Below are 9402 nucleotides of genomic sequence, written 5' to 3' on the forward strand. Positions count from 1 at the left end.
CTTTTTTTTCTCTTTTCTTTTTTCCTTTTTTCTCTTTTTCCCTTTTTTTTTTCCCTTCCCTTCCTTTTTTTTCTCTTTCTCCTCCTTCCCCCCCTTTTCTTTTCCCCTTTCCCCCTTTCTTTTTCCCCCCCTTTCTTTTTTCTCTCTCTTTTTTCCTTCCCCCCTTTCCCCTTCTTTTTTCCTCTTCTTCTTCTTCTTTTCTCCCCTCCTCTCCCCCCCCCCTTTTTCTTTCCCCCCCCTCCCCTCTCCCCCTTTTTTTTTTTTCCTTTTCCCCCTTCCCCCCCCCCCTTCTTCTCCTTTCCCCTTTCTCCCCCCCCTCCCCCCCTTCTCCCCTCTCTTCCCCTCTTTTTTTCCTCTCCCCTTTTTTTTTTCTCCTCCTCTCCCTCTCTTTTCTCCCTTTTTTCCCCTTTTTTCTCTCCTCTCCTTTCTCTCCCCCTTCCTCTTTCCCTTTCCCTTTTTTTTTTTTCTTCTTTTCCCTCTTCTTTCTTTCTCTTTCTCTTTCTTTTCCTCCCCTTTTTTCTCCTTCCTTCTCTCTTTTCCTTTTTTTTTTTTCTTTCCCCTTCCCCTCTTCTCTTCCTTTTTCTTTTCTCCCCCCCCCTTTTTCCTTTCTTTTTTTTTTCTTTTTTTTCTCTCTTCTTTTCCCTTTCCTCTTTTTTTCCCCCCCCCTCTCCCCTCTTTTTTTTTCTCTCCCTTCCTCTTTTTTCCCCTCTTTTCTTTTTTCTCTCTCCTTTTTTCTCTTTTTTTTTCCTTTCTTTTCTTCCTCCCCCTCTTCCCCTCCCCCCCCCCCCCCCCCCCCCCTTCCCCTCTTTTTTTTTTTTCTTTTTCCCCTTCCCTTCCTCCTCCCCTTTCTTCTCCTTTTTTTTTTCTCCTCTTTCCCCCCCCTTTCCCCCTTTTTTTCTTTTTTCCTTTTTCTCCTTCCTTTCTTTTCCCTTCCTTTTCTCCCTTTTTTTCTCCCTTTTTTTCCTTTTCCCTTTTTTTTCTCTTTCCCTTCCCTTCTCCTTCCCCCCCTCTCTCCCCCCCCTTTTTTTTTCCCCCCCCTCCTCTTCCCTTTTTTTTCTTCCTTCTCCCCCTTCCTTCCCTTCTTTCCCCCCTTTTTCCCCCCCTTCTTTCTTTTCCTTCCCTTTTCTTTCCCCTTTTTTCTCCTTTCCCCCTTTTTTTTTTTCTCTTCTCCCTTCTCCCTCTTCTTTTTTTTTTCTCTTTTTTTTTTCCCTCCTTTTCCTTTCTTTTTCTTTTCTCCCCTTTTCCCCCCTTTTTCCCTTCCCCTTTCTTTCCCTTTTTCCCCTTTTTCCCTCCCTTTTTCCCTTTTCTTCCCCTTTTCCTTTTCCTTTCCCCTTTCCCCCTCCCCTTTTTTCCCCCCCTTTTTTCTTTTTCTTTTTTTTTTCTCTTCCCTTTCTCTCCCCCCCTTCCCCTTTTTTTTCCCCCTTTTTTCCCCTTTCCCCTTCTTTTTCTTTTCTCTCCCTTTTCTTCTCTTCTTCCCTTTTTTCTTTTTTTTTCCCTTTCTCCCCCCTTTTTTCCCTCTCTTTTTTTTCTTCCCTCCCTCCCCCCTCCCTTCCCCCTTTTCTTTCTTTTCTTTCCCTCCTTTTTCTCTCTTTTCCCCCCCCCCCCCCCTTCCTCTTTTTTTTTCCCCCCCCTTTTTTTTTTCTTCCCCTTCTTCTCCTCCTTTTTTCCCCTCCCCTTTTTCTCTCCCTCTTTCCCTCTTCTTTTCTTTTCCCTTTCCCCTCCCCCCTTTTTTTTTTTTTCCCCCCCCCCCCCCTTTTTTTTCTTTTTTCCCCCCTTTTTCCTTTTTTTTTTTTTCTTTTCTTCCCCCCCCTTTTTCCCCCTTTTTTTTTTTTCTCTCCCCTTTCCCTTTTTTTTTTTTTCTTTTTTCCCCTCCTCTCTTCCCCCCCCCCCCCCCTCCCCCCCTTTTTTTTTTCCCCCCTTTTCCCCCTTTTTTTTTTTTTCTTTTTTTTTTTTCCCTCTTCTTCTTTTCCCCTTCCCTTTCTTTCCCCCCCCCTCTCCTTCCTCTTCCCCCTTCTTTCTTTTTCCCCCCTCCTTCTTTTCCCCTCTTTCTCCTTCTTCTTTTTTTTCCCTTTTTTTCCTCTTTTTTTCTCTTTTTTTCCCCTTCTCTCCCCCCTCCTTCCCCCCCTTCCCTCCTTTTTCTTCTTTTCCCTTTTTTCCCCCCTTCCCCCTCTCTTTTCCCCTTTTTTCCCTCTTCTTTTTCCCCCTTTCCCCCTTCTTTTTTTTTTTTTTTCCCCCCCCCCCCTTTCCCTTTTTTTTCCTCCTCCTTCCCCCCCCCTTCTTTCCTTTTCCTCTTCCCTTTTTTTTCTTTTTCTTCCTTTCTTTTTTTCCTCTTTTTTTTTCCCCCCCCTTTCTCTTCCCCTTTCCCCCCCTTCCCCTTCTTCCCCCTTCCCCCCCCTCTTTTCTTTCCCCCCTCCCCTTTTTTTTTCTTTCTTTTTTTTCCCCTTTCCTCCCTTTTTTTTCTCTTTTCTTTTTTTTTTTTCCCCTTTTTTTTCTTTCTCTTCCCCCTCTTTCCCCCTCTCTTCCCTCCCCCTTTTTTTTTTTCCCTTTTCCCCTCTCCCCTTTTTCCCCCCCCCCCCCTCCTTTCCCCTTTCCTCCCTTTTTCTTTCTTCTTTTTCCCCCTTTTTTTTCCCTTCTCTCCCCCTTCCTCCTTCCCCCCCTTTCTCTTTTTTCCTTTTTTTCTCTCCCCCCTTTCTTCTCTCTTTCTTCCCCCCCTCCCCCCCTTTCTTTCTCTTTCCTTTTCCCCCCTTTTTCTCCCCCTTTCCCCCCCTTTCCCCCCCTTTTTTTCCCCTTTTCTTTCCCCCTCCCTTTTTCCCCCCCTTTTCTTCTCCCCCCCCCCCCCCCCCTTTTTTCCCTCCCCTTTTTTTCCTTCCCCCCCCCCCCCCCTTCTCTTTTTTTTCCCTTTTTTCTTCCCCCCCCCCTCCTCCCCTTTCCCTTTTTTTCCCCCTTTTTTCTTTCTTCTTTTTTCTTTTTCTTTTTTCCTTTTCTCCTTCTCCCCTTTTTTTTTTTTTTTTTTCTTTTTTTTCTCCCTTCTTCCCCCTCTTTCCCCCCTTTCCCCCCCTTTTCTCCCCCCCCTTTTCCCCTTTCCCTTCCCCTTTTTTTTTTTCTCCTCCCCTCTTTTCCCTTTTTTTCCTCTTTTTCTTCCTTTTTTTTCCCTTCTCCTTTCCTTCTCCTCTTTTTTTCTCCCTTCTCTTTCCCCCCCCCCCCTTCTTTTTCCCCCTCTCCCCCCCCCCCTCCCCCCCTTTTCTTTTTTTTTTTCTCCCTTTTTTTTTTTTCCCCCCTTTTCTTTTTTTTCCTCCTTTTTCCCCCCCTTCTTTTTTTTTTTTTTTTTTTTTTCTTTTTTTTTTTTCTTCTTCCCTTCCCTCTTTCTTTTCCTTCCCCTTCCCCCCCTTCCCTTTCCCCCCCTCTCCCTTTTTTTCCCCCCCCCTTTTCTTTTTTTTTTTTTTTTTTCTCCCCCCCCTTCTCCCCTTTTTCCCCCCTTTTTTTTTCTCTCTTTTTCTTTTTTCTTTTTTTTTTTTTCTCCCTTTCCCCCCTTCCTTTTCCCTTCTTTCTTCCTTTTTTCTTTTTTTTTCCCCCCCCCCTTCTCCCTTTTCCCCCTTTTTCCTTTTTTTTTTTTTTTTTTTCCCCCTTCCCCCCTCCTTTTTCCCTTTTTTTTTTTTTTTTTTTTCCCCTCTTTCCCCCCCCCTTTTTTTCTTTTTTCTTTTCTTCCCCCCCCCCCTCCCCCCCTTCCCCCTCTCCCCCCCCTTTTTCCCCCTTCTCTCCCTTTTTTTTTTTCCTTTCTCCCCCTCTCCCCCCTTTTTTTCTTCTTCTCTCCCTTCTCTCTTCCCCCCCCCCTTCCTCTTTTCCTCTTTTTCCTTTTTTTTTCTTCCCCCTTTTTTTTTCCCCCCTTTTTTTTTTTTTTTTTTTTTTCTTTTCTCTCCCCCTTTTTTCCTTTTCTCTCCCTTTCCCCCCCTTCTTCTTTTCTTCCCCCCCCTTCTTCCCTTTTTTTTTTCTTCTTTTTTTTCTTTTTTTTCCCCCCCCCCCCCCCTTTCCCCCCTCCCCCCCCTTCTTCTTTCTCTTTCCCTTCCTTTTCCTCCCCTTCCCTTTTTTCCTCTTTTCTCTCCCCCCCCTTCTCTTTTCTTTTTCCCCCCCTTTTTCTCCCTCCCCTTTCTTTTCTCTTTTCTTCTTTTTTTTCTCCTTTTTTTTTCCTTTTTTTTTTTCCCCCCCTCTCCCCCCTTTTTTTCCCTTTTTTTTTTTTTTTCTTTTTTTTCCCCTTTTCCTTTTTTCCCCTTCTCCCCTTTTCTCTTCTTCCTTTTCTCTTCCTTCTCCCCCCTTTTTTTTTTTTTTTCCCCCCCTTTTCCCCTCCTTCCCTCCTCCCCTTCCTCTTTTTCTTCCTTTTTCTCCTTCCTTCCCTTTTTTTTTTTTCCTTTTTCCCCTTTTTTTTTTTTTTTTTTTTTCTTTTTTTTTCTTTTTCTTTTTTTTCCCCTTTCCCCCTTTTTTTCCCTTTCCCCCTTTCCCCTCCCCCCCTTTTTCCCTTCTCCCCCCCCCTTTTTCCCTTTTTTCCCCCCCCCCTTCCCTCCTTTTTTTTTCCCCCTTCTCTCTTTCCTTCTCCCCTTCCCTTTTTCCCCTTCCTCCTTTTTCCCTCCCCTTTTCCCCTCTTCTTCCCTCCTTTTTTTTTCCCTTCTCCCCCTTTTTTCTCTTTTCCCCCCCTTTTTTTTTCTCCTCCCTCTCCCTCTCTTCTCTCCTTTCTCTTCTTTTTTTTTTCCCCCCTTCCCCCCCCTCTTTCTTTTCTCTTTTCTTTTCTCCCCTTTCTTTTTTTTTTCCCTTTTTTTTTTTTTCTCCCCCCTCCCCCTCTCTTTTCCCTTCCCCCCTTTCCTTTCCCTTCCCTTTTTTTCCTCCCCTCCCTTTTTTTCCCCTCCCCCCTTTTCTTTTTCCTTCCCTTCTTTTCTCTTTCTTTCTTTCTTTTCTCTTTTTTTTCCCTCTCTCTCCCCCTCTTTCTTCTTTTCCCCTTTTTTTTTCTTTTTTCTCTCCCCCCTTCCCTCCCCCCCCTTTCCCCCTCTTTTTTTTTTTTTCCCCCCCTCCCCTTTTTCTTTTTTTTTTCTTTTTTTTTTTTCCCCCCCTTTTCTCTCCTCTCTTTTTTTCCCCTTTTCTCCCCCTTTCCTCCTCCTTTTCCCCCCTCCCCTTTTTTTTTTTCTTTCTTTTCTCCTTTCCTTCTTTTTCCCCTTCTTTCCCCCCCCCTTTCTTTTTCTTTCCCCTCTTTCCTCTTCTTTCCTTCTCTTTCCTCTTCCTTTCTCTTTTTTTTTCTTCCCCTCTTTTTTTCTTTCCCCTCCTTCCCCCCCTTCTTTTTTTTTTCTCTTTTCTCTTTTTTTTTTCCCTTTTTTTTTTTTCCCCCTCTTTTTTCTCCCCTCTTTTCTCTTCTCTCTTCCCTTCCTCCCCCTTCCCCCCCCCTTTTTTTCTTCCCCCTTTTTTTCCTTTTTCCCCTTCTTCTCTCCTTTCTTTTTTTTTTTTTTTTTTCTTTTCTCTCTTTTTTCTTTCTTTTCCTTTTTTTCCCTTCCTTTTTTTTCCCCTTCCCCCCCTTTCCTTTTTTCCTTTTCTTCCCTTTCCTTCCCCCCCTTCTTTTTTCCCCTTTTTCCCCCCTTTCCTCCCCCTTTTCTTCTTCCTTTCCTTTTCCTTCCCCCTTTTTCCTTCCCCCTTTCTTTTTTCTTCTTCCTTTCTTTTCCTTTTTTTCTTTTTTTCTTTCCTTCTTCCCCTTTCCCCCCTTCTCCCCCTTCCCCCTTCTTCTTCTCCTTTCCCCCTCCCCCCCCCCCCCTCCCTCCCTTTCTTCCCTTCTTTTTTTTCCCTCTCCCCTTTTCTTCTTTTTTTCTCCCTTTTTCTTTTTTCTTCTTTCCCCTTTTCTTTTTTTTTTTTTTTTTCTCTTTTTCTTTTTTTCTTTTTTTTCTTTTCTTCTTCTTTTTTTTTTTCTTTCCCTTCCCCCCCCTTTTTTTTTCCCCCTCCCCCCCCCCCCCCTCTTTTTTTTTTTTTCTCTCTTCCTTTTTCTTCTCTCCCCTTTCTTTTTCTCTTTCTTTTCCCTTTTTTTTTTCTTTTTTCTTCCTCTTCCCTTCCCCCCTTCTCCCCCCTTTTCCCCTTCCTTTTCCCCCTTCCTTCTTTTTTCCTTCTTTCTTTCTTTTTTCCCTTCTTTTTTCCTTTTTTTTTCTCTTTTTTTTTCCTTTCCTTCTCCCCCTTTTCCCTCCCTTTTTTTTTTTTTTTTTTCTTTTCTTCCCCCCCTCCCCCTCCCCCCCTCCTCTTCTCTCCCCCCCCCCCTTTTTTTTCTTTTTTTTTTTTTCTCTCCTTCCCCCTTTCTCCCTCTTCCTTTTCTTCCCTTCCTTTTCTTCCCCTCTCTCTTCTTCCCCCTTTTCCCCTTTTTCCCCTTCTTTTCTCCCTTTCTTTCCCTTCTCCTCTTTCCCTTTCCCTTCTTTTTTTTTTTTTTTTCTTCTTCCCCCCCCCTTTTTTTTCCCCTTCCCCCTCCTCCCCTTTCTTCCCCCCCCCCCCCCTTTTTTTTCCTTCTCCCCCCTTTTTTTTTTTCCCCCTTCTTCTTTTCTCCTTTTCTTTTCTCTTCCCTTTTTTCCCCTTTTCCTCCCTTCTTCCCCCCTTTTTCCCCTTCCCTTTTTTTTTCCCTTTTTTTTTTTTTTCTTTTTCCCCCCCTTTTTCTTTTTTTTTTTTTTTTTCTTTCCCCTTTTTTTTCCCCCCTTTTCCCCCTTTTTTTTCTCTTTCCCCTCCCTCCCTTTCCTTTTCCTCCTTCCCCCCCCTTTTTCCCCCCCCCCCCTTTTTTTTTTTCTTCTCTCCCTTTTTTTTTTTTTTTTTCTTTTTTTCTTCTCTTCTCTTTCTTCCTTTTTCCCTTCTTTTTTTCTCTTTTCCCTCCCCTTTCCCTTTTTTCTTCCCCTTTCTTTTTTCTTCCTTTCTTTTTTCTCTCTTCCCCCCCCCCTCTTTTCTTCCTTCCCTTCCCTCCCCTTTTTCCCTTTCTCCCCCCTTTCCCCTTTCTTTTCCCTTTCTTCCCTTCTTCTTCTCTTTTTTTTTTTTTTTCCCTCCTCCCCCCTTTTTCTTTCTCTCTTTTTTTTCCCCCTCCTTTCCCCTTCCTTCCCTTTTTTCTTTTTCCCCCCTCCCCTCTTTTTTTTCTTCTCTCCCTTCTCCTCTCCCCCCCCCCTTCCCCTTTCCCCTCTTCTTTTTTTTTTTCCCCCCCCTTCTTCTTTCTTCCCCCTCTTTTCTCCCCTTTTTTCCCTCCCCCTTTTTTCCTTCTCCCTTTCTTTTCCCTTTTCTTTTTTCTTTCTTTTTTTTCCCTTTCCCCCTTCCCTTCCCTTTCCCCTTCTCCCTCCTTCTCTTCCTCCCTCCCCTTCTTTTTTTCCCCCCCTCCTCCCTTTTCCTCCCTTTCTCTCCCTCTCCCTCCCTCTTTTCTCTTTCCTCTCTTTCCCCCCCCCCTTCTTTTTTTTCCCCCCTTCTTTCCCCCCCCCCCCCCTCCCCCTTTCCTCTTCCCCCCTTTTTTTTCTTCCCCTTTTTCTCTTCTTCTTTTTTTTCTTCTTCCTTTTTTCTCTCTCTTCTTTTTTTTTTCTTTTTCCTTTTTCTTCTTTCCCCTCCCTTTCCTTCCTTCCCTCTTCTTCTCTCCCCCCTTCTTTTTTTCCTCTCTTCCTTCCCCTTCTTTTCCTTTTTTTTCTTCCCTTTCCCCTTTTTTCTTTTCTTTCCCCCCCTTCCTTTCCCCCTTTTTTTTTCCCCCCTTTTTTTTTTTTCCCCCCTTTTTCTCCTTCTTTTTCTTCCCCCTTCTTCTTTTCCTTTTTCCCCTTCCTTTCCCCTTTTTCCTTCCCCCCCTTTTTTTCTTCTTCCCTTTTCCTTTTTTTTTTTTCCTTTTCTTTCTCCTCTTCCTTCTTTTCCTCCTTTTCTTTTTTCTTCCCCTCCCTCCCCCCTTTTTTTCCTTTTTTCTCCCCCCCTCTCTCTCCTTTTTCCCTTTTCTTTTTTTTTTTCTTCCCTTCCCCTCCTTTCCCCCTCCCCTCCCTCCCTTTTCCCTTCCCTTCTCCCCTTTCTTTTCTTCCCTTCTCCTTTTTTTCTTCTCCTTCTCCTTTCTTTTTTTCCTTCCTTTTCTTTTTCTTTTTTCCCTTTCCCCCTCTTCCTTCCCTTTTCTTTTCTTCCCTTTCTTCTCTCCCCCTTTTTTTTCTTTTCTTTCCCTTTCTCTCCCCCTTTTTTTCTTTTCCCCCTTCTCCTTTTCTCTTTCCCCCCTTTTTTTTTTTTTTCTCCTTTCTTCCCTTCCCCTCTTCTCCTTCCCCTTCCCTCTTTTCCCCTTTTTTCCCTTTCCTCCCCTTTTTTCTTCCCCCCCCTCTTCCCCCCCCCCCTTCCTTTCTTTCCTTTCCTTCCTTTTTTTCCCTTCCTCCCCCCCCCCTTTTCTTTTTCCCCCCTCTCTTCCTTTTCCCCCCCCCCTTCTCTTTTTCCTTCCTTCCCCCCTCCCTTTCCCCTTTCTTCCCTTTTTCTCCCCCCCTTTTTTTCTTCCCCCCCCCTTCCCCTTTTTTTTTTTCCCCCTTCCCTCCCTTTTTTTCTCCTTCCTTCCCCCTTTTCTCCTTTTTTCTCTCCTTTCCCCTTTCTTTTCCCCTTTTTTTTCCTTTCCCTTTTTTCCCCTCTCTTCCCCCCCTTTCCCCTTCTTTTTTTTTCCTCCCTTCTTCTCTTTCCCCTTCTCCCCTTTTTTTCCCTTCTTCCCTTTCCTTCTTTCCCTTCTTTCCCCCCCTTCTCTCCTTTTTTTCCCCTTTTTTTTTTTCTTCTTTTCCCCCTTTTTCCCCTCCCCCCTCTTCTTTCCCCCCCCTTTCCTTCTTTCCCTTTTCTTTCCTTCCTCCCTCCCTCTTTCCCCCCCCTCCCCCCTTTCTCTCCCCTCCCCCTCCCTCTTCTCCTTCCCCCCCTTCCTCTTTCTCCTTTCCCTTTTCTTTCTTCTTTCCTCCTCCTCTCCCTCTTCTTCTTCCCCCCTCCTTTTTTCTTCTTCCTCCTCCTTTTTTTCCCCTTTTTTCCTTTCTTCTCCTTTCCCCTTTCTTTTTTTTTTTTCCCCTCCCCCTTCCTTTCTTCCCCTTTTTCTCCTTTCTCCCCCCTCCCTTCTCTCCTTTTTCTTTTTTCTTTCCCCCTTCTTTTTCCCCCCCCTTCCCCCTCCCCCCTTTCCCTTCCCCCCCCTTCCTTCTTTTCCCCCCCTTTCTTTTTTTTCTTCCTTCCCCCCTTTTTTTTTTCCCCCCCTTCTTTTTTTTTCCCCCCTTCTTCTCCCCTTTTTTCTTCCTCTTTCCCTTCCTCCTCCCCCTTTTCTTTCCCCCTTTTTTCTCTTCCCTTTCTCTTTTCCTTCTCCTCCTCTTCCCTTTTTCCCCCTTTCCCCCTCTTCTTCCCTCTTTCTTTTTCCCTTTTTTTCTTCTTCCCCTTTTTCTTTCCCCCCCCCCC

General features: G+C 44.5%; 1 protein-coding gene across 1 annotated transcript; it reads right to left on the reverse strand.

Moving 5' to 3' along the window:
• Positions 1-1325: 1325 nt before the first annotated feature.
• Positions 1326-4452, reverse strand: LOC121389758 (sperm protamine P2-like; the record flags this gene model as incomplete). The annotated part of the gene is made up of 2 exons (XM_041521407.1): positions 1326-1388; positions 4366-4452. Coding segments are annotated over 2 exons (150 nt in total), but the record flags the coding sequence as incomplete, so codon positions are not given.
• Between the last annotated feature and the right edge of the window lie 4950 nt (positions 4453-9402).

Source organism: Gigantopelta aegis, chromosome 15 (genome assembly GCF_016097555.1).
Source record: "Gigantopelta aegis isolate Gae_Host chromosome 15, Gae_host_genome, whole genome shotgun sequence".
NCBI classification, from domain to species: domain Eukaryota; kingdom Metazoa; phylum Mollusca; class Gastropoda; order Neomphalida; family Peltospiridae; genus Gigantopelta; species Gigantopelta aegis.